Source organism: Prionailurus bengalensis, chromosome B4 (assembly GCF_016509475.1).
Source record: "Prionailurus bengalensis isolate Pbe53 chromosome B4, Fcat_Pben_1.1_paternal_pri, whole genome shotgun sequence".
Lineage (NCBI taxonomy): Eukaryota > Metazoa > Chordata > Mammalia > Carnivora > Felidae > Prionailurus > Prionailurus bengalensis.
The window spans coordinates 77,693,173-77,716,254 of record NC_057358.1 but is presented as its reverse complement, the minus strand read 5'-3'; the positions used below and the strand labels follow the sequence as shown (position 1 = coordinate 77,716,254).

At 47.2% G+C, this 23,082-nt stretch overlaps 1 protein-coding gene across 4 annotated transcripts in view; it reads left to right on the top strand.

Annotated features, from left to right (window-relative positions):
• The window catches only part of BIN2 (bridging integrator 2), a 34,475-nt gene extending 13,650 nt beyond the window's left edge, over positions 1 to 20,825 (top strand). For 3 of the 4 annotated variants that reach the window (XM_043563943.1, XM_043563946.1, XM_043563947.1), the window contains 11 exons: positions 5,231 to 5,285; positions 5,580 to 5,674; positions 6,492 to 6,587; positions 8,262 to 8,369; positions 8,669 to 8,754; positions 10,122 to 10,197; positions 11,650 to 11,732; positions 15,424 to 16,144; positions 18,116 to 18,196; positions 19,810 to 19,881; positions 20,689 to 20,825. In XM_043563943.1, the coding sequence (XP_043419878.1) occupies positions 5,231 to 5,285; positions 5,580 to 5,674; positions 6,492 to 6,587; positions 8,262 to 8,369; positions 8,669 to 8,754; positions 10,122 to 10,197; positions 11,650 to 11,732; positions 15,424 to 16,144; positions 18,116 to 18,196; positions 19,810 to 19,881; positions 20,689 to 20,712 (1,497 nt within the window). In that variant the 3' untranslated portion in view covers positions 20,713 to 20,825. The remainder of the gene's footprint in view (positions 1 to 5,230; positions 5,286 to 5,579; positions 5,675 to 6,491; positions 6,588 to 8,261; positions 8,370 to 8,668; positions 8,755 to 10,121; positions 10,198 to 11,649; positions 11,733 to 15,423; positions 16,145 to 18,115; positions 18,197 to 19,809; positions 19,882 to 20,688) is intronic. The other variant, XM_043563944.1, reaches the window with a different exon arrangement.
• The last annotated feature ends 2,257 nt before the right edge of the window (positions 20,826 to 23,082 follow it).

Sequence of the window (23,082 nt, the reverse complement as noted above, 5' to 3'; positions counted from 1 at the left end):
TTTTTATAAATAAATAAATATCACTCCCAAACATCCCAGCCTGATTTCAAGGGCCTGGCCGCTTGCCCAGGTTCCTAATCAAATTTCCATAGGTAAGTTTTCTTTGAAGGCTTTGTTTACTTCCCCATTTCCCCCCCCCCTCTTCAAAACATATTATAGAGGAAGAATTGTTTTCCCCGAGCAGCATTTTAATCTCTTATTTCTGGTAGTGACAGCTGCTTCCAATTCATTGCCTTTAAAATCAAACCCAACAATCCAGCTTCTCGTCTCCCCTCTGGGCCTCCATTAGAGCATTTCTAGAGCTTGCTCCTGGACCTTCAGGCTACTTACTATTGTGCTGAGCGTTTGGGTTTCTCTGAGTCCATTTCTCTCCAGCAAGTGGAGAGCCCCAGGACAGGGACTTTCTTCTCCATCCTCAGTACCGTAGTCTCTTAGGACACAGCTCTGTCTACCTGAGGGTTTAGGACAAGCTTCCACAGCGAATGGTCCGTTACCTGAGGGCTCGGGCTGTTTATATAGGGGTTGGAAGGACCGAGTCAGACTCTTTATGGTGATGCCAAGAATTTGGCCGGGTATTCAGAGAGCGGAAGTGCTAAAATGATAAGATTTAGGGCTAGAAATGGTCTGACCCGACATTTATAGATGAGGAAACTGGAACCGGAAAAGTGGAATAACTTGCAAGTCTTTGACTCACAGACAGGGAGGAAGCTAAGACCGTAAAAGTCACACCTGAAGAAGAAGGCTAGGATTCTTCAGCCTGGAGACATTTCAGGGTAGGAGGGCAGACAGGTCAGTGAAATAAAATGACACCCACTGGCGTCCCGCTACCCCACTTCCCATTACCGCTCCCCCCCCATACACACACACACACACACACACACACACACACACACACACACTTCATCTCCTCAAAGGAAAGAGCAAGAGCCTAAAGGAAGAACTTTGACCTGGAAGCTTGATCCTAAAACACAGAAGGGGAGTTAGGCTTTTGTGAGGTGCCACGGAAGGCAGAAGGCATTCACATTTTATGGACTCTGGTATCAGTAGAACCCCCTGGTTTTGAACAGCATACATACAAGTGCATGGTCATGCACGGTAGCCTTGATTACTGGTCGGATTTGTCAGGCCATATAATGTCTAATGGGATAAAAACAATTTGAATTTCATTTGTAGAAATTCTGCAAGATGGGGGCGCCTGGGTGGCTCAGTCCATTGAGCGTCCGACTTCAGCTCAGGTCATGATCTCACGGTTCGTGGGTTCGAGCCCCGCGTCGGCCTCTGTACTGACAGCTCAGAGCCTGCAGCCTGCTTTGGATTTTGTGTCCCCCCTCTCTCTCTGCCCCATCCCTGCTTGTGCTCTGTCTCTGTCTTTCAAAAATGAATAAACATTTAAAAAAATTAAAAAAAAAAGAAATTATGCAAGATGGTTTAACAGGTTTTGTTACTCCAATATGTACTTTGGAGACCAAATCTTCATGGTGAAGTAAAAAGTTGAGTTCATTTTGTTTTCTTTCAAAAAGGAACTTGAGGGGCACCTGGGTGGCTCAGTCGGTTGAGCATCCGACTTCAGCTCAGGTCATGATCTCACGGTCTGTGAGTTCGAGCCCCGCATCGGGGTCTGTGCTGATGGCTCAGAGCCCTGGAGCCTGCTTCCGATTCTGTGTCTCCCTCTCTCTCTGCCCCTTCCCTGCTCATGCTCTGTCTCTGTCTCAAAAATAAATAAAAAACATTAAGAAAAAAAAAATTAAAAAAAAAAAGGAACTTGAAATCCTTGTTAATTTTTATAATCCTCAAAACTCTTTCAAACCTTGGCTGTCACATTTTTAAAACTCTCAAACTTACACCCACCTACCATTTCCATCTTTAAAAGCTTTTATGCACGTTTAACATCTTGGGCTGTGTCAACTTTTTTCCCATGAATGAAAAAGCAAGAAGGAAGTGAAACATCCTTCCTGATGAATGCTTGAGTGTTTCTGAATTTTGGTGGCTGACTGACCGTCTCCATCATGCTATTGAAAGCACTTTCTCAAGATTACCAGTGACCTCCAGTTACCAAGTCCAGTTACTGTGACCAGTTGTTCCTGTACTCTAACCTCTCTATAACATCTGAACCCACCCCCCCCCCCCGTCATTTCTCTGATGTTCTCCTGATCCTCACTTGCTGTGAAATACCGCACAATGCAGGTTCTTTTCCCACCTCCCTGACAGTGTCTTAGACGCCCTTGAGACTGCGTGTTCATGTCCCTAGAGCCCTGGCATTCAGCTCCAAGGACTTGACTTTTCTTTTCTTTTCTTTTCTTTTCTTTTCTTTTCTTTTCTTTTCTTTTCTTTTCTCTTCTCTTCTCTTCTCTTCTCTTCTCTTCTTTTCTTTAATGTTTATTTACTTTTAAGAGAGAGAGAGTACAAGCAGGGAAGGGGCAGAGAGAGAGGGGGACATAGGATCCAAAGTGGTCTCGGTGCTGACAGCAGAGAGCCCGATGTGGGGCTGAAACTCACAAACTGCAAGATCATGACCTGAGTTGCAGTCAGATGCTTAAAGGCATCCCAGCTCCCAGGACTTTCAACCTGAAGTATGGTGAAGGGTTTGGACTGGCTGGGGCGCCTGGGTGGCTCAGTCAGTTAAGCGTCCGACTTTGGCTCCGGTCGTGATCTCGCGTTTCATGAGTTCAAGCCCCTCATCGGGCTCTGTGCTGACAGCTCAGAGCCTGGAGCCTGCTTTGGATTCTGTGTCTCCCCCTCTCTCGGCCCCTCCCCCGCTTATGCTCTCTCTCTGTCCCTCAAAAAAATGAATAAATGCTAAAAAAATAAAATTTTAAGTTTGGACTGGCTTAGAAGTAAGCGCTGGAGGCAAAAAGATGGATGAAATAATTAGTCCAGTTTACTTTGACCCCGAGTTGACCTAGATTTTCTGCTGTTTACACAGTAATCATCCTTCCTGCAAAGATTTCCACAGATTAAAAAAAAAAAAAAGTTTAAGTTGTTAGACTTTTCTGAATTTTCAGTTTTTCCTCCCTTACATTTGTTTATACTCTTGGTATGCTCAATGGCCTATCTAGTGATGACCACAAACAAATAAAATAAATGAGCAAGTTCACAAGTAGCTTATGGGTATACTTCATAATAATGCATCTCAACTTAAATACCCCTTCACCTGAGCTGGCGTGAAGGTCACTGTCCTGACCCACAGGTCTGGCCCCAGGAAACCCCCTTAAGTGGACTGCACCTTTCAGTCCAAGCCCACGTTCCTGAAGTCAGGCTCCAAGAGGTCAATGGTCTAGCCTCAACTCCCAGAAACTGGAGTTCACACAGAGGCAAGAGACCAGAGTCGGAAGGAGCTTTAAATAACACCATGAGGAACAACAGAGGAAGCCTTTGAAAGAGAAGACTTGGTGCGGGGTATGTGACAGATGTCTTCAAACATATGTGCAAGAGAAACCAGATCTACTCTGAGGACAGAAGGCCAGCCTAAGACCAGTGGGCAAAAGTTCTAACAGAACCTTTTTTTTTTTGAAATTTATGTATTTATTTTGAGAGAGAGACAGACAGACAGACAGACAGACAGTGCAGGGGGAAGGGCAGAGACAGACTCCCAAGCAGGTTCCACACCGACAGTGTAGAGCTCGACACGGGGCTCGAGCTCACCAACCGAGAGATCATGACCAGAGTTGAGATTGAGGGTCAGCCGCTTAACAGACTGAGCCACCCAAGTGCCCCTAGGGCTATTTTAAATTGAAGCACAGTCTCAGCAAGAAGTCACGAGTTTCTGGTTGCTGGATTCAAGAAGCAGAGGCTCAATGAACATTTGTCAGAGTTAAAAGAGAAGTGGGTCCCCTGTGGGGTTGACAGAAAAACTTCCAAACTTAAATGATACCTTCCTCTCTTTTCTCCCCCCCCCTTTTTTTTTAAATTTTTTTTTAACGTTTATTTACTTTTGAGACAGAGAGAGAGCATGAACAGGGGAGGGTCAGAGAGAGGGAGACACAGAATCTGAAACAGGCTCCAGGTTCTGAGCTGTCAGCACAGAGCCCAACGCGGGGCTCGAACTCACGGACCGCGAGATCATGACCTGAGCCGAAGTCAGCCGCTTAACCGACTGAGCCACCCAGGCGCCCCCCCCCCCTTTTTTTTTTAGGGAGGAGATTTAATCTGTGCTTGGGAGTCCTAGCCTTAAAAAATGAGAATTCAGGGGCGCCTGGGTGGCTCAGTCAGTTAAGCATCCAACTTCAGCTCAGGTCATGATCCCATGGCTCATGAGTTCCAGCCCCACATCAGGCTGTCTGCTGTCGGTACGGAGCCTACTTTGGATCCCTTTGGATCCTCTGTCCCTCTTTCTCTCTCTACCCCTCCCCCACTCACTCACACACTTTGTCTCTGTCTCTCTCTCTCAAGATTAAATAAACATTTTTAAAAAATGAGAATTCAGGGGCGCCTGGGTGGCTCAGTCGGTTAAGCGTCCGACTTCAGCTCAGGTCACGATCTCTCGGTCTGTGAGTTCCAGCCCTGCGTCGGGCTCTGAGCTGATGGCTCAGAGCCCGGAGCCTGCTTCCGATTCTGTGTCTCCCTCTCTCTCTTCCCCTCCCCTGTTCATGCTCTGTCTCTCTCTGTCTCAAAAATAAATAAAAAACGTTAAAAAAAATTTTTAAAATAAAATAAAATAAATGAGAATTCAGACACGGGAACAAAGAAAGGGGTAGATGGATAGAGCTATGGATGAAGCTATTGATGTTGGAACAGGAGGAGAATCAGTGATGAGGCTGTTTGAAGGAGAGTGTAAAGCATGTGACTGATGGAAGGGAAGGGTAAAGTGAGGCAAGGCAGAGAAGGACATCAGGAGAGGAGAGGAATGGTCAGGGTGCACAGGAGGGAGAAGACCTACTGTCTTAAGAAGATGGTAGCAATGTACTTAACCCAGAGAGGAAGGTATAACCCACAGGGTCACGGAGGACACATATTTCCAGCAGAGGAACCCGGGGCGTAGGCTTTTGTTCACTGGATGGGAGAACAAACAGAGGAAAGAAAATCTGCCAGTGCCATGGGAACAATCTCCCAACTTAAAGATCGTCCCCAAAAAGATAACCTACAACTTCTTGGTAAAGAGAACAGAGGGTCATTTATAACATTTGCGGATTCCAGGATTGATGTCTGCTTTGAACCTACTTTTCAACTTTGACCTCTAAGGCGTCTTTCCAAACGTATCTGTTCAGTCACTGAAAGCACTTCTCCCTTTCAGGCAGAAGGCCAGAAGCTCTACAAGGACCTGAAGAACTTCCTTAGCGCCGTCAAAGGTGGGTATTGCGTAGCACAGGGGATTCGAGCTCCTGAGAAGTCGGAGCGCGGAAAGAAAAACAACCATTCTCAGGCGTTTGATCGCTTACTTGCCTGCCCCTGAGTCCTGGGGCTTGTGGGCAGAGCAAGAGCAACTCACGGATAACCCAAACCTTCCTCACGGATAACCCAAACCTTCTTGGTCTGCGTCCTTCTGAAGTAGACCCACTGATTTTGCCTGTCCACCCGTATGATTATACCAGCCTACTTTGGGGGAAACTTTATGATGGTAGACGTGACTTCTCTCCTCTCAGTGATGCATGAAAGCTCAAAACGAGTGTCAGAAACCCTGCAGGAGATCTACAGCAACGAGTGGGACGGTCACGACGAGCTGAAGGCCATCGTAGGGGTAAGAGCGTTTGGGCTAAACACCTCTTCTGGCACTGACTCCTGCCCTCATCTCAGCCTCATCTTTGCTTCTCTATCCCAGCAAATGGATAAACAAAGGAGCCAACCCGCATCGTTCATTTATGTAGCCTCGGCCACGGGCGGTAGCAAAAAGCAGTAACTATGGAGGTCAAAACAAGTTTTCCCTAGTCTACGGATTCCTCCCTTGTTGCCCTTCTCCCCCTCCTAAAACCTTACGGAAGTTTCCGTTCCATAAAACCCAAGTGGTTGGTTTTGAAAGTTCACTTCATGCAGTTTTGTGCTCCCCAATTTGCCTGTCCTCCAAGCTCTAGAGTCCAAAACTCTGACCATCTCTTCTTGTTCTTAATCCCGGAATGTACGTCCATTGTCTTATAGGGCAGCCCCTTGGGGGAAGGGCTGTTCCTTCACCTGACTTCTTCACCGGAACCCAACGTGATACTCTATTTATTTTTTTTTTTTTTTTTAATTTATTTTTTTGGGACAGAGAGAGACAGAGCATGAACGGGGGAGGGGCAGAGAGAGAGGGAGACACAGAATCGGAAACAGGCTCCAGGCTCTGAGCCATCAGCCCAGAGCCCGACACGGGGCTCGAACCCACGGACCGCGAGATTGTGACCTGGCTGAAGTCGGACGCTTAACCGACTGCGCCACCCAGGCGCCCCCCCCCACGTGATATTCTAAATACAGCGCTCCAAAAAAGGAAGTCTGTGGCAGGCAGAATTTGGGCTTTCCCCTGGTAGGCGGTTGTTGCTGAGAAGTGGGGCCCTCACCACTGCCCTCTGCCTCTGCCCCCACAGAACAATGATCTCCTTTGGGAAGACTACGAAGAGAAATTAGCTGACCAGGCAGTGAGAACCATGGAAAACTACGTAGCCCAGTTCAGTGAGATCAAGGTAATCGGTTTGCAGAGTCAAGGATGGGTCACGGGTGGGCCCTGGAAGTTAGAGAACATACAGGGTAAACGTCCTACATAGAGTTTGAGCCCACAGTCGGGAATGAAGCTCAGGAAAGAGGATTAAAAGCCTGGGGTCAGACGGGAGGTTAAGGTGGAAGGTTAGAGGTGTGTGGAAGGCATGTTTAGCATTAGATTTGGGTGAAGAAGATTGGAGCTGTCTTTGAATTAGATCTAGGTCAGGGCATCCCTTTTACTTGTGGAAAAAAAACCCAGCCCATCTGTATGTTGTAGACAAGAAGAAACTTGGAGGAGTCATGATAACTACATCCGATACTTGGAAGTCTGCTAGGTAAAAGAGGGATGCAACCTCTTCTAAGCTGTTCCAGAAAGCAGAGTTAGAGTTCATTTATTCATTCAACTCCTATTAATTTTTTTTAACGTTTATTTATTTTTGAGATACAGACAGAGCATGAACGGGGGAGGATCAGAGAGAGGGAGACACAGAATCGGAAACAGGCTCCAGGCTCTGAGCTGTCAGCACAGAGCCCGACGCGGGGCTCGACCTCACGGACCGCGAGATCGTGACCTGAGCCGAAGTCGGCCGCCCAACCGACTGAGCCACCCAGGCGCCCCAACTCCTATTTGTTAAACATCTACTCTGTCAGGCGCTGCACTGCTTTTAGATTAATAGGGAGAAATTAGAGGGGTCCTGACTTCAGTCTGTCGTCAAGCTTTCAAAAAATGAAATCTGCTGTGAAGTTGGGAATTGTCCATTCTCTGTTCCAGCAGAAATTGGTAAACTACTTATTTGGGATATTGCAGCTCCACGTGTTCAGTAGGAAGCTGGGCCAGATCATCACTAGTCCTTTGAAAATCCATGGTTGAGGGGCGCATGGGTGGCTCAGTCGGTTAAGCGGCCGACTTCGGCTCAGGTCATGCTCTCGCGGTCCGTGAGTTCGAGCCCCACGTCGGGCTCTGTGCTGACAGCTCAGAGCCTGGAGCCTGTTTCCGATTCTGTGTCTCCCTCTCTCTGACCCTCCCCCGTTCATGCCCTGTCTCTCTCTGTCTCAAAGAGAAATAAAAACGTTAAAAAAAAATTAAAAATAAAATAAAATAAAATCCATGATTGAATATGTAGTTTGGATGAGACTGAGTAGACGGTCTCTCAGTGCACATAACAAGTTACCATTTTTATTATGCTTCAGGATTTGCAAAGCACTTTATAGTCCGCGTTTGAGCTTTCAAATAACACCGTAGGGGCAGATGAGGCTGCTGATGTTCCAAAAGAGACATACCTTGCCCTCCATCACGGGGCTAATAAGTGGCAGCACTGGGAGTAAGACCCAGCACCCCTGACTTTGAATTTAATTAGATTCTCAAGGCCATGTCTCCTGGAGGCTGAACCAGATTCTAGTGGGTTTATAGGAAGTAGTGATGTTTAGTGCAGGCTTCCACATGCTCTGTAGGGTTTCCCTTTACTCTGCCCACCCCCCTGCCCCGAGAATTCCCATTCTTTCCAAAGAGCGAGGGAGATCCCTTGGGCACAAAACTGTTAGAAAGTGCAGTGCGATAATAGGACCCAGTCATCGTGCCTCTGTGTTTGACACTCTGTCACCTGCATCCTGGCCACCGAAAAGTGACTCTCGAGGCCTCTCTCCTACCTCTGGGCTAGGAAAGAATTGCCAAGCGGGGTCGGAAACTTGTGGACTATGACAGTGCCCGACACCACCTGGAGGCGTTGCAGAATGCCAAGAAGAAAGATGAGGCCAAGACTGCCAAGGTAAAAAAAAAAAAAAAAACAAAACCTGATAAAACCTTCCTGTCCTCCCGCTGGGCCAGGCTGTGTTTAAGAAACGATAAATCCAGCATCCAGCGTGTCCTGAAGGAAATCCTGTGTTCCCTGACACCAATGCTCTCACGATAGTCAAACACTCATGGCTTGGGAGGGCACGGGTCTGGGGAAAGAGAGGCTCGGTTCCCAGGAAGTCCCTGAAAAGCCGCAGAGGATCAAGGAGGCACAGCCTCTCCAGCCTTAGACCCGGGACTGAGGGCAACGGCCCTGTCTGTTTCACCCCCTAGGCAGAGGAAGAGTTCAACAAAGCCCAGAGTGTGTTTGAAGACCTGAACCAGGAACTGCTGGAGGAACTGCCTGCTCTGTATCACAGGTAATGATTGACCTTCAGAAAAGGCCTGGACCCCCGGGGCCGCTGGAGGCCCAGGTTACCTGGCAACCCAAACGTGTCACCTGAGCTCTGGTGCAAGAGTGGGATGTGTAGCCTCAGCCCTGCCACTGCCTTGCTGGGTGACATTAGGCAAGCTGCCTTATTGCCCCAGACCCTGCTTACTTCACCGGCGGTATGGAGCTAACCACGCCTGCCCTGCCAGCTTTTCCAGTTTAAAGGCAAGGTGCTTCTTGGACAGGAGCGATCTTGGCAAGTAGATGGCCGTCATCACGCGAGCCAGGAGTATATGGTTCCGTGCCTCGGTGTGTACTGTCTTAAGCCGGCTTGGCTCACGAACATCCGGCTCGATGGAGACGCTAAGCCACGGGATGATTATTTCTATTAATGATGTCTTTGCTTCACAGGAGGTAAACACGTTGTAGACGTAAATCTCTCACATTGGGAGGAGGCGTCTGAGTAGAAATTGTCTTTGTGTCCGACTTTTCATTGTACGAGATAGGCTGTAATGGCAGCTGTAGTCGGTATTTTATATTGCCACTTAATATCAGTCTCTGTATGATGGAGCCTTTTTTTTTTAATGTTTATTTATTTTTGAGACAGAGAGAGACAGAGCATGAGCAGGGAAGGGGCAGAGAGAGAGGGAGACACAGAATGTGAAGCAGGCTCCAGGCTCCGAGCTGTCAGCACAGAGCCCGACGCGGGGCTCGAACTCACGGACCGCGAGATCATGACCTGAGCCGAAGTCCGACGCTTAACCGACTGAGCCACCCAGGCGCCCCTGGTGGAGCCTTTTTAATCACTACACGTATTCTAAGACACCAGTTATGTGACTCCTAATTTAAATAGCGTTGCAATTTCATACAGTTTCTTTAAATGTAAATTTCCCCCATTCATTCACAGTAGAATTCTGCCAGTGTGCCTTCGGCTTCATCGAAGCCCAGGTATTGCACAATGAGAAAGAATAATTATTTATGATAATAATTATAATGGTATGGCCTTATATTTTTACAGCACTTTAAAAAGTCTTTAGAGTACTTTCATATCTACGTTAGTACCTAAAGGGCCTGGATCAAGATAGCTTCATGCACCTAGAGGTCTCATGTTTTGGCATCAGGCTGGGCCGATAAGTGTCTCCCCTCACCTTCCCACTCTTCTGAGAGCCCAGTGTGCTGCTGGCCTCACTCTGACAAATCCAGATCACATCCTGAGTCTAGGGTGCAGGGTGCTTTTCTCTGAGGACTCTTCGTGTCCACTGGTGTTGGCTTAAGCTCCTCCCTTGTATCTCAAAGACTTCCTTTACCATCGCTCACCTGCACGTGGTCTTGTTTTTGTTTTTTGACCCCTGATAGTCGTATTGGCTGTTACGTGACCATCTTCCAGAACATCTCCAACCTGAGGGATGTCTTCTACAGGGAGATGAGCAAGGTGAGAAACATCTTGGCGAATTTGGACAGCTAGGTGGGTCTTCCTAGGAAATGTGAAAGTAGCCCTAACTTACATAAGCTCATTAAATATTGATATTGGCAGCATGGGTTTTTACCTTTTTCTCACGAGGAGATAATAGCACTTGACTGACATTGTTGAACTGGGTTAAAGCACCTGTACACAACCTCAGAGGCCCCTCCCCATCTCCATTAACAACTGAATAATGGCAGCCAAACTTGAGCTTCAGATGAATAAAGGAGGTAGGCCTTTGGAAGGAATAGCTGACATGGGGAACCAAGCTGTGAAATCTTTTATTTTTATTTATTTTATTTATTATTTTTTTTAACGTTTATTTATTTTTGAGAGAGAGAGAGAGAGAGAGAGCACGCGCACACAAGCAGGGGAAGGGCAGAGAGAGGGGGAGACATAGAATCGGAAGCAGGCTCCAGGCTCTGGGCTGTCAGCAGAGAGCCCGATGTGGGGCTCGAACTCACGAACCCCTTAACGTACTGAGCCACCCAGGCGCCCCTTTATTTTTTAAGTAAACACTGTGCCACATGCAGAACTCAAACTCACGACCGCAAGACCAAGAGTCACATGCTCTACCGACTGAGCCAGCCAGGAGTCCCAGGCTGTGGAAATCTTTATCATCTGTTGCTAGGGAGCAAGGAGGGCGGTGGGTTTTTTTATTTTTTATTTTTTTTACATTTATTTATTTTTGAGAGACAGAGTGAGACAAAGTGAGAGCGGGGGAGGGGCAGAGAGAGAGGGAGACACAGGATCGGAAGCAGGCTCCAGGCTCTGAGCCGTCAGCACAGAGCCCGACGTGGGGCTCGAACCCACAGACCGTGAGATCATGACCTGAGCCGAAGTCACACGCTCAACCGACTGAGCCACCCAGGCGCCCCAAGGAGGGCGGTGTTTAAACACAGGTCGGTTTCTCAGGTAGTTGGGCGTGAATGGAGAAGGCCAGTCCTGTGCAGTGACAGGCAGCCACACAACATGACCTCATGGGGTCTTTTCTAGTCCTGGGATTCCAAGACTCTTTGCTATTACGACATTAACTGAATTCGTGCACACATCCACATGTTCCTGCCCGCAGTTTCTTGAGCTAAATCATGGTTTGCCTCGTTAATATTACAATGGGTTTTTATTGCCTGGATTACCTGAGAGAAGCTAGAACCTCAAATCAAACGTCAGACATCAAGGACCCAGCCTTGAGGGAGGGAGCTGCCAGTCTGATGGAAGAGACAGAACTTAGGACACAGACAAGTCAAGGAAGAAGGGGTGGCAGGACAGGACCCTGGACACTAGTGCAAAAGAGATGAGGAGGAGTTTTATAGTTAAGGGTGGGGAGGTTTTATCTGGGGAACTGTCTGAAAGGGAGAAGAGAAGGGATACGCCAGTCTCAGGTTCCCTCTGGCTAGCAACCGTCTCTCTTGCTGGCTCTAGCTGAACCACAGTCTCTACGAGGTGATGAGCAAACTGGAGAAGCAACATTCCAACAAGGTCTTTGTGGTGAAGGGAGTATCAAGGTGAGCAACTTCTGAGACTCTTGGCTGCTTCCCTTGTCCTGTGAACACTCGAAGCACTCCCATTTCCATCCCCGGTCCTGGCCTTCCCTTCACGGTCATGTGCATGATGTTGGTTGTTACTTGTTTTTTGTAAAGAGTTTGGGTTTGGTTTTTTGTTTTTTGGTTTTATTTTGAGAAAGAGAGCACGCGTGCACACGCAGGCAAGAAAAAGAGAGGGGGGAGAGGGGAGGGAAGGGCAGAGAGAGAGGGAGAGAGAATCCCAAACTCACAAACCACGAGATCATGACCTGAGCAAAAGTCAGACCCTTACCAACTGAGCCACCCAGGCGCCCCACTTTGTTGTTTGTATTATGCCTCCTATAAATTCTTTTTTTTTTTTTGTATGAAATATTTCAGCTATCACTAACGGTATAAAAAAATACAATAAAAAAAGAATAATACAATAAATAGCCATACAGTTACCACCAGATTTAAGAAATCAGCAGCTATTATATGTATTATTGAAGCACACGGTGTCCCTTCCCCACTCACTTTCTCTTCCTGCCCCCTCTCCAAAGGTGACCACTGTCTTCAATTTCGTATTTCTTTTTCCCATGCGTGTCTTTTTACTTTTCTTATACACATACACGCACGCACAGAAAATACCGTTTTGCATGTTTTCAAACTTTATAAACTGGAATCATACTTGACGTGTCCTTTTGCAACTTCTTTCTGTTCTCTTCATACTGTTTGTGACATTCGTTTATCCTGTTGCTACGTGTTGCCAGCTCTTGTCTTTCCTTTCCCCTGACTGTGATGGATGCTGTTGTGTGGCTGTCCGCAATTTATTTTTCTGTCCTCCTGCTGATAGACATCTGGGTTGTTTTCCAGTTTCTTGCTATTACAAATAATGTTACAGCGGACACATCTTGCATTTTCTCTTTGTGTGTATCGCCAAGAGTTTCTTTAGGGTGTACATTTGGAGGGGAATTGCTGAGTCGTAGTCTGCGCATTTGGGCTTCTTCAGCCTTGCTAGGGATTGTCATTGTCAAATGGCTCTCCCAAGTGACTGCTGGAATTTACAACTCACCAGGAGTAGTACAAGCCCCCCAGTGCTCCATGTTCTTGCTACATATGACATTGTCAGCCCTATTTAGTTTTCTAAACTAATGGGTATGAAGTGGAATTTTTGCAATTTAATTCACACTCCACAAGCGCTGGTTACCTTGAGCATCTTCTCGTGTTACTGGCCGTTTAAGGTTCCTTTCTGTGACTTTCCAGTTTAACCTTGATTTCACATTTTTCACTTGTATTGCTTACCTTTTTCTTAAAATGTTTTTAATGTGTATTTATTTTCGAGAAAGAGAGAGTGAGTGCGTGAGCTGGGGAGGGGGCAGAGAGACCAGGACAGAGGACCTGAAGCCGCCTCTGCCCTGATAGCAGTAAGCGCAATGTGGGACTCAGACTCACAAACTGTGAGATCATGACCTGAGCGAAAGCCGGATGCTTAACCGACTGAGCCACCCAGGCGCCCCTGTTTACCCTTTTTTAAAATTGATTTGTAGGAGGTATTTTTTGTGTTTGTTCTGCATATTAATACTTTAATGCTATGCATTGCAAATATCTTCTCAATTTTATGACTTTCTTCTCGTGTGTGTGTGTGTGTGTGTGTGTGTGTGTTGTCTATTGCCTTCATACATTCTTTATGCTGGTAAACATAAGCAGTTCAGTGGTCCCTCAGAATGTGATCACTTTCTCATTCTGAAGCCTTTGATTCCTTCTACGTACAAGGTTTTATGCTGAGAGTTAGAGACCCAAAGACATAGGAGACTTGTCCTTTCCCTGAAGTGATTTACCAAAAGTTGAAAGGACAGAAAATGTACCCATGGAGACAAGGAACAATATAAGCTTGCACACATAAGTACTCAATGAGACCAGTAGGAATTCCAGAGAAGTAAGTATCTGCCATTGCAGGGATGGTCAGGGTAGACTTTTAAAGGAGGTGGTGAAACTGATCTTGGGACTTAAAGGAAGCATCAGGCTCACATTTGTTATTTGTACTATCCATTTAGCAATCTGTTACAGCAATTTGTTTAGTGATTACAAATCATCACTAAAGGGTCAATGTAGATTTCCTAGACGAATTCCCTTTTTGCTCCAAAAATTCTGTTTCTCCATTTCTCAGCATTTAGAGACAGAATTCTCTGTAGTGGTCCATTTGTCTGAAACTTACTATCACTGACACCAAGATGTCCCAGAACCTCGTAGGGAAACGTGGTTTTTTTCTGGCTATGTCCTGGGCCTCTAAAGCTACTGACCCTAGAATGTCAGTGTTAGAAATAACCTCTGTCGCTCAGCTTATTATCTCACATCAGAAACTGCCACAAGGCCAGAACGAAGTTTTTCTCTTTCTCTGCCTATTCCCATCTCCCATCCTTGCACCAACATAATTGGTATCTGTCAAGTAAATATCTGTGGGTTGCTTAATCAGTTTGTAGACAGTACATAGGAGGCCCCTGAGGTGAGGAGGACTCAAGCTGACGTTGGCCATACAAGCACTCGGCACGGTGTCCGGCCTACTGAATACATAGAGTCAGTTTTCATTATTCATGGCCATTGTGTTCCATAAAGCCACCGTGACCACTGGATTAGCGAATACTGAACCATTACTCCTAAGGGAGACACGAGTTAGGTTCCCATAAGACCCCACTCCTAGCATTTTCATCAGCCAATCAGTACGTAACCTTGTCTTCTTGTGTGTGTTTCTGTTGAAAGACACCTTGTTGTTGACTCCTAGCCCACAACACCATAACTCCTCCCTGAGGGAAGCTTATCTGACAGGCATTTTTTCCTCTGTGAGGCACATCACAGTCGTCTCGCTCTAAGCACTTTACTGCTATACTTGGGAGGCCATTCTAACAGCAAAATCACCAACGAAAAGCACACTGTGAGAGACGTGGCAAAAAGGACATGTTTGTGGTTGTAAGAGCTGAAACCAGGCGGAGGGTTGCCTGGTTAGACCTTGGCTGGGAAAGTGCCCTTCAGGCACCCACTTTTCAAAGCTCGCGTCGTGTCCGTGGCTGGCTGCAAAAGAAAGCATCGTGAGTGTTCATTTTGGAGTTACAAATCAATTTTGGGGACCAGGTGAATTTGCAAATAGAGAGTCCACAAGAATCAACTGTGTATCACTTGTGAATCTTTTCCCCAGAGAAAACATCCTGTCAGCATTTTGCTATGTTTCTTTCCAGTCTTGCTTTCTTTATATATTTTTTTACGTAATTGAGATCGTGATATATATAACATGTTATAGCCTCTTTTGCACCATATAACAGAAGCATTATCGCAAAGTATACAAGCTTTCTCATGTCTTAAATTTTTTTAATGTTTTTGAAGGAGAGACAGACAGACAGAGCATGAGCGGGGGGAGGAGCAGAGAGAGAGGGAGACACAGAATCCGAAGCAGGCTCCAGGCTCTGAGCTGTCAGCACAGAGCCCGACGTGGGGCTCAAACTCACAAACCGTGAGATCATGACCTGAGCCGAAGTCGGACGCTCAACCGACTGAGCCACCCTGGCCGTCCCCAAGCTTTCCCATATCTTAGATGGCTTTGTTCTATTTTCTTATGATGTGCATGCATCATTATTTACGTGGGGGTATTTAGGTTGCTTCCAGGTCTCAGCTCTTCTGAATCTGAACGCTCTTACTTTTTTAGCAGCAGCAGACGCTCTTTAGTCATCTCTTCCCCAGTTCGAACATCCGCAGTCTCCAGCCCTCTCACCTCACCTACCAGTCCCTCTGCGCTTGCTTTGAAGAATGAAGGGGACTCCATCTCAGCAAGTGAAGAAGAGCTGGCATCTGATCTGGCCCAGCGAGAAGATGATGCTGAGATTAAAGAGCCCTTAAAAGACCAGGAAGAAGAAGTGGAAGAGTCTGAAGCTAGCTCCTCCGAGGAGGAAGAGCCTCTGCCAGCTTGCAACGGCCCCGCCCAGGCCCAGCCCTCTCCCACCATTGAGGACGGCAAGTCCCAAGAGGAAGCGCTCCCCGGCTCCCCATCTCCATCACCAGGCGGACCCCTTCTCCCTTCAGAACAGCCCTCATCTCCCCCAGAAGTGGTCCTCCGAACCCGCACCTCAAGTGAAGGGTCCGAACAACCGAAGAAGAGAGCCCCTGTCCAGAGGACCTCCGCACCTCCTAATAGGCCGCCTCCGCCCAGAGCCACTCCCAGCCCCAGGCACTCCTTGGGGAACCTCCCCTCCAGCCCTCCAGCCTCTGAACAGGGCTCGCCCACCAGTCCTAGGGCCCTCTTGGAGGCTTCTCCTGACCCCCAGCCACCAGAGAAGCCAGTAAGAACTCCTGAGGCCAGAGAAAAGGAGAACATCGGCAATTTGAACCCAGAAGAACTTTGTACTTCCCCTACCTTGATGTCCTCTGAGGTGAGATTGGGTCTGGTTGAGTCTTTATTCCCTTTTACATCCTCCATGTAGATCACCTTTACTACAGTCAGCTTGCCCCAGGTGATAAGATCTTCTGTCATTAGGTCACAGTTTCGAGGATATTCTCGGACACCTTTTTGGTCCTGAGCATCGTTTCACAGATTCATAGCGACTAATTTAGTGACCTGTACTCTCAGGGTGGTTGACTTCTGCAAAGGGCTTATCTCTCATATTATTATCATTGTTATGAACAGATTCTTATTCATTTCTTTCTTTTGCTCCCAAGTTCTGGGACTTCCCAAGGTAAAGAATCTACAACGGGGCTCCTGGGTGGCTCAGTCGGTTAAGGGTCCGGCTTGGGCTCAGGTCATGATCTCAAAGTTTGTGGGTTCGAGCCCCGTGTCAGGCTCTGTGCTGACAGCTCAGAGCCTGGAGCCTGCTTCAGATTCTGTGTCTCCTTCTCTCTCTGTTCCTCCCCTGCTCACACCCTGTCTCTCTCTCTCTCTCTCTCAAAAATAAATAAAGATGAAAAAAAAATTTTTTTTAAAGAAAAAGAATCTACAACTGGCACCCTGAGCTTTACATTTTTTAGTAGGGACAGGGAGGAGGGTCCCATTCCAGTTCATCATACTTGTGACTACAGTAAGAAAAATGGCATCTGCAAATTTCCAAGGTGCATCTTCTGTGACGAGAGAGGCGTAGAAGAAGGAACTCACAGGGGAAAGTAAGGCAAAAGGGATGGTCTTTTGAAAGGTGAGGATGTGGATGAGAAAAGGATTGTGTTAAAATAGAGACAGAGACCTGTGGAGAGCGACCAGTTCTGTAAAGGATCTGGAAATCAAGTTGTATTCTATTCAAATTACACGGAAAGGCTATATGATAATCAAACAGAGATTTGACTTGTTCTATGAGATTTCTGAGGGCAGAACTGTGTGTAATTTTTGTTTCAAGGACATTTTGGATCGATATAAGGTAAACATGCGGTGATTAGCTCTGTTAAAAAATGATATGGAAAACCCATTTCAAATATAGGGAGAAGGAAGCACAGGGACTTCCAAAAACCAAAATAGGATAGGCCACCTTGAGAAATAGCCCCCCGTCCCTTGCTGTTGAAAGCTAAGAATATATGATCACCTGTCAGGTGCATTATAGAGAAGATTATGGTGAGACACCTCACTAGATGGCACCGAGATTCATTCATTCATTCATTCATTCATTTATTCCATAATTACTTACTGAGTCCCTGCTATGTGCCAGGCACTCTTCTAGGAGGTGGGATATTACAGTGAGCAAAACACAAAATTCTCTGCCTTCCTGCATCTTACATTCTAGTGGCTAGGGGGTAGGGAGAATAAGGGAGATAGGCAAGAAACGATAAATAAGTAAATTACAATTTAGTGTTGATGAGAGATCTAGAGAGAAATTAAGTAGGGGAAGGCACAGGGAGCGAAGGCTAAATCGGAGGTTTAAAAAAAAATTTTTTTTTTTAATGTTTACTTATTTTTGAGAGACAGAGCATGAGTGGGGGAGGAGCAGAGAGAGGGAGACACAGAATCCAAAGCAGGCTCCAGGCTCCGGGCTGTCAGCAACAGAACCCGACACAGGGCTCAAACCCAGGAGCTGTGAGATCATGCCCTGAGCCGAAGTCAGTTGCTCAACTGACTGAGCCACCCAGGCACCCCGGCTAAATTGCAGTTTTAAACGGTGTGGCCAAAGGAAACATTTGGGCAATGAAGGAGGCCGGGGCATGAATCACATGGATATCTGGGAGTCTGAGATTCCTGGTGCCCCTCGGTTCACACCACCCCGTGACTGGCTGTGCCTCACTGAGGGCTGACCAGGCTACCTTGAGAGCCTCCTGGTATCTGGACATAGGCACCATGCCAGTACTGTGGGCACCAGCTAACAGACAAAGCATCCAGGGTGTGAAGGCGTGGGACTTCCTCATACATTGTCCGCTTTGATCCACAGGTTTTTTCAGAGTCTGACAAGGCAAAGAAGATAGAAGACAAGGAAGAGAACAAGAAGCTGGGCTTCGCTGACTCCCCTGAGGTACTAACATCTAAGTCGTCAACGCCCTTATGCCCTCGGTCTTGATCCACGTGAGGCACTGAAGGTCCTAACGGGGCAAGATCTAGAACTTGCCCTTTGTTGGCTTCTCGTGTGAGGAAGCTATGGTGACTGGGAGAAATAGGCAGGACTTGTGGACGGTGAATAAGTGCAGGCTAACCGTGGGATTTTGAATGGGTAAAGTGTAGCCACTTTTCACTTGTCTGCACCACAAAGAGCAATTCAATGGCATGGAAGGTCCAAGATCAATTTAAGTGTGACTGTAACATATTACATGATTTTGGTATAGGGTCAGCAATAGAATGGCCTCTTTGGCTCTGGCGGATAAAACAGGTTTGCCTCTTTGGAGTAATCTTATTGGAGGGGCGATTATAGGGGCCGAGATGCTGTCTATTTTTGAGGAATGCGCTAGTAACACTGTCCTCCTTGGGAAAGAGATATAGGACGCAACCTGCTCCCCGCTCCTCCCCTCCTTATGTGTGAGATTTATAGTATTTCCTTACTCCCAGCCTCTCCTGGGGGATTGCTCAGTCCTCAGCTAAGGAGGCATATTTTTGTTTAATTGCCTGAGAGAGAATGAAGGTTCTCTGAAAGAATAGTACTTTTCTGGGAGGCAGTATTACCTTTGGGGTAATTCACAGCCTGGAACTGGAGGAGGGAAGAAGAAGAAGAAAGATCCCTGAAAGGAGAAACCACAGACTTCCAAGTGGCTGTCCCAGACTGTTAGAAGTTGGTCCTGCTTTTCGAGCAGGTGAATTTTATAGTGTGTAGGTTAAATTTCAATTAAAAAAATACATTCACCCCAAACCTTAGAATGCCAAGGTCTCCCCCTGGCTTAGCAGTTCCTGGACAGGGCTTTCCGTACCTCGGGTTCCCATCTCAGAACCCAGAACTCTTCCCCAAAGAAACCATCATACCACTTGGCCTTTCCAAACCGGCACAGCCGACGATCATCTCAGCGTGAGAGCCGCAGTGCGTTCTCAAGGAGGGTTAGTCTAAAAGTGGTGGGTAGTGTTTTTAAGACCTACATTTAGGGGCGCCTGGGTGACTCAGTCGGTTAAACGTCCGACTTCGGCTCGGGTCACGATCTCGTGGTCCGTGAGTTCGAGCCCCGCGTCGGGCTCTGGGCTGATGGCTCAGAGCCTGGAGCCTGCTTCTGATTCTGTGTCTCCCTCTCTCTCTGCCCCTCCCCCGTTCATGCTCTGTCTCTCTCTGTCTCAAAAATAAATAAAACGTTCAAAAAAATTAAAAAAAAAAAAAGACCTACATTTATACCCTCCTAGACTCCCACATAGATTTATATACAGACGCATGTCACACGGATCACACAGTGTCTGATCAGGGAGACAACAGGAGTCCCAAGACCCGGTTCCCTGTCATTTCACCTTTGAATCTGGGTCTCTTGATCTGTAACAGAGCATGACAGTAAAGCCTTCCCCGATGCTCTCAGGCCATAGTGAAACAACACTGTACGGTTTGCCCTTTGTGTTGTCTTTGCCCCTTGTAAAGTGTAGGGCACAGAAGACCCTTCTAAGCTGGGGAGAGGCTGGGGAGGTGGATCCACCTCTTAACCAGCAGAACTCTTCTTTTTGTAGAGCCCAGATCAGCTTCACGTCTCCACAGTTCCAGAAGAGAGTGACATCATGGCACCCGAGCCTCAAGAAGAGGTAAGGAGGCCAGATCCACAGAATGGGATGAGTGGGAAGATTGGGCACTAGGGGTGGACAGAGGTTTGGTTACAGTCTGGAAACCTCACTGTGGGCTACAGGGGGAAGCCAGCAGTGAACAGTATCCTCCAGGCAAAGTCAGGCAGGTGGGAGCCAGAGGAACCAAGAATAACCTGGGCCTTTGTGGTTTCTGTGCCCATTTCCCAGCCCTTGACCTTGAACCTCTGGACCTCTCGCCGTAGCCTTATCTCCTAAATATGTGTTTAGTTGTATGGGAACTTATTTCAAAAAGGAGTTGAGATATATATAAAAGGCACACAAAAAGGTAAATACGTACACACGCACAGCATACTCAGAAGTATATTAGTAACCATGACATAAAATGGAGCCATGAACTAGGGAAAGACAAAAAAGCATTCTATAAAATAAAAGTACCGGGGGTGGACCACAAAGGTGGTTGCAACACTTTCTAACATCCAAGGAGAAGAGGAAAACATGACCAGCTCATTTAGTTCGTGCTGCCCACTCCTCAAGAGAGCAACCGCTCTTGTTACTAAGACGAAAAGAAGTTTCCCCTGTGAGTCCTCGTAAAGAGATGGCAGATGATGCGATGAACAGTATCTGCACCCAGTCTTTACAGTAATCCCAGCAACCATTTTTACATCGCCTCCCTGGGTACAGCCCAGTGCCTTACAAGAAGTACAATTTGCTAGAAGCAAACTGAGCTCCTCCACCCCCTCCTCCCCGGGAGTGGTTGGTGAGAGGGCAGGTCGGCATCTAACCCAATCATGTTTGTTTGTCCTCCAGGTATCTACAGGGCAAAATGACTAACTCTGAAGAGGGACTGCTAAGCAACCCCCCCCCCCCCCCCCCCCGCAGCACACACCTCCCCAAGAAGCTCCTCAGCTCAAGGGTATACAGGTCAGAGGGACTTAAGATCTAGCATTCATTTTTAGGTTCTCCACCCGTGTGAAATGCTGATGGTCTCTAAAGATCTAGCATTAATGGGGGCTGAGGAGCAGACTTAGGGGAGGGAGGGAGGCAGGCTTGGGAGAAGAAACCATTAGACTCGGGGAGAATTGAACTCAGGCTTTAGCATTGTCAGAATAAGAAGACTTTGTATGTTAATTAAAGTAGGCGGAAAATGACCATAAATTAGCAAAAGCATCTATAGACACAGACACGTCCGCACAGAGACCCATAACCACACGTACTCAAGAGAACAGCGGACAAATCTTTGACTCACCACTCATTGGCAAGACCTCGAGCCAGAAGAACAGATTTGCAGACAATAAATAAAAGTATTATTCGAACCGTGTGTGGATCCTTATTTTAACACAAAGTTGTTCCAGCCCAGCGCACTGTTCTCCGCTTAGGTCGTATTGCATGTACCGCTCGTTCAGAAAGCGTCAGTCCCATCCTTGACCCCCAGCTCGGTCAGAATGCTGCGGGGTGGGGGGTGGGGGGGTGGGTGCACAGGTTCCTTTCCTCAATCCAGACGCTTTACTGCATGCCCTCTCTCACTTTCAGTTAATAAGCAAATGCCCTTGGGAAGGGGTTGCATTTTAGAGCTGTGTCTAGTGTTTACAATGTGGTCCTTGGCGTAAATAAGCATCTGAAGGGCGCCTGGGTGGCTCGGTTGGTCGGGCTTCCGACTTCGGCTCAGGTCGTGATCTCATAGTTCATGAATTTGAGCCCCACGTTGGGCTCTGCGGAGCCTGCTTAGGATTCTCTGTCCCCGTCTCTGCCTCTCCTCCACTGGCTTGCATGCTCTTTTTCTCTCTCAAAAATAAGTAAATAAACTTAAAAAAAAAAAAAAAAGGCATCTCAGCAGGATGGAAGAAGAAATGGAACTCCCGACAAAATACAATAATATAATGGAAACAGCATTGAATTTAGAGTCCGAAATCCAGGATTCACGTCCTATCATTTACTTCTGTGAAAACATTAAAAACTCACTTCGACTTCCTGCCAGCCTAAAAACACACACTCCTACATCTTTGCTTTTGTGTCTGGGGTTATGGACAACGGCACAATTCAGTCATTCAGCAAGCATTTACTGAGTACCTACTCTGCACCGAGCACTGTACTAGGTACTAGACAAATAATGATGAGGGAGAAGCTAAAACTTTATAGAGACAGAATATTAAGCAGGGAGCAGAATGGGCAGGATTTAGCAATGGGTTAGAGGAGGACACGTGACTGAAGTTTTTCAGGAATTACTCTGGGTTAGGCTTGAGAGACAAGGATTTGGGGGTGCCATTCTCTGAAATGGTGATCACGGGAGGAAGGTGGTTGCTGCGTGCGGGTTCTCTGGTTGCAAACAACAAACGGCCACAATTGAGCAATAAAGAACACGTTGGAGGGGGCGGCGCCTGGGTGGCTCAGTCGGCTAAGCATCCGACTTCGGCTCAGGTCATGATCGCATGGTTTGTGAGTTCAAGCTCCACATCAAAAAAAAAAAAAAAAAAAAACCAAAACCAAAAACACAACATTGGAGGGATATCAGGCAGCTCACAGAACCAAAAGAACAGGAAAGGACAAGAGCCAGCCCGTGGGTGTCTGTGGCAGGAATGTGTGGACTGTCCTTTAGGGAGGACTCAGCCTCCACCACCTTCCGCCACTGTGTCCTTTGCAGACTCAGACTGCCTGGAGAAAGAATCTGGCCCAGTTGATGGAGAGGCAGGTTAGCGTCTATGATGACAGGGAGATCAGTGGGGGTGGTGGGACGACGAGGCGGTGGTAATGAAGATGGAAGACAAAGAAGCACAAAGACACTTCTAGAGCGATGGAAACATCCACGGTATTGTGATCGTTTAATGAGTACCCACATGTGTCAGAACTGATCAAAGTGTACGCTTTCTGCGCGGTTTATTGGGTGTCCCCTACAACCACGGGCTACAAGGAGCTCGAGAACTTGCAGGACCTTCCAGCAAATGCGTCTGTTGGGGAGCTGGAAATCAGGGTTTGTATTTAGGAGTTGTTTTTCTAAGAGCTAATCCCGCTGGTCTTATTTGAAAGCCTTCAAAAGGTCGCTCCTGCCAAAACGGACAAGAGGTTGCATGCCGCCCTGTACGAGCCCTACTGCCTGTATTTTAACACCTCTCCTAGAAGGCATCCCATCCCTGCGGCACTCAGAATCACAACCGGGAGCGATGCTCCAGGGCTACCGGCAGGGGTGACGCTGGGAATACAGGCCCT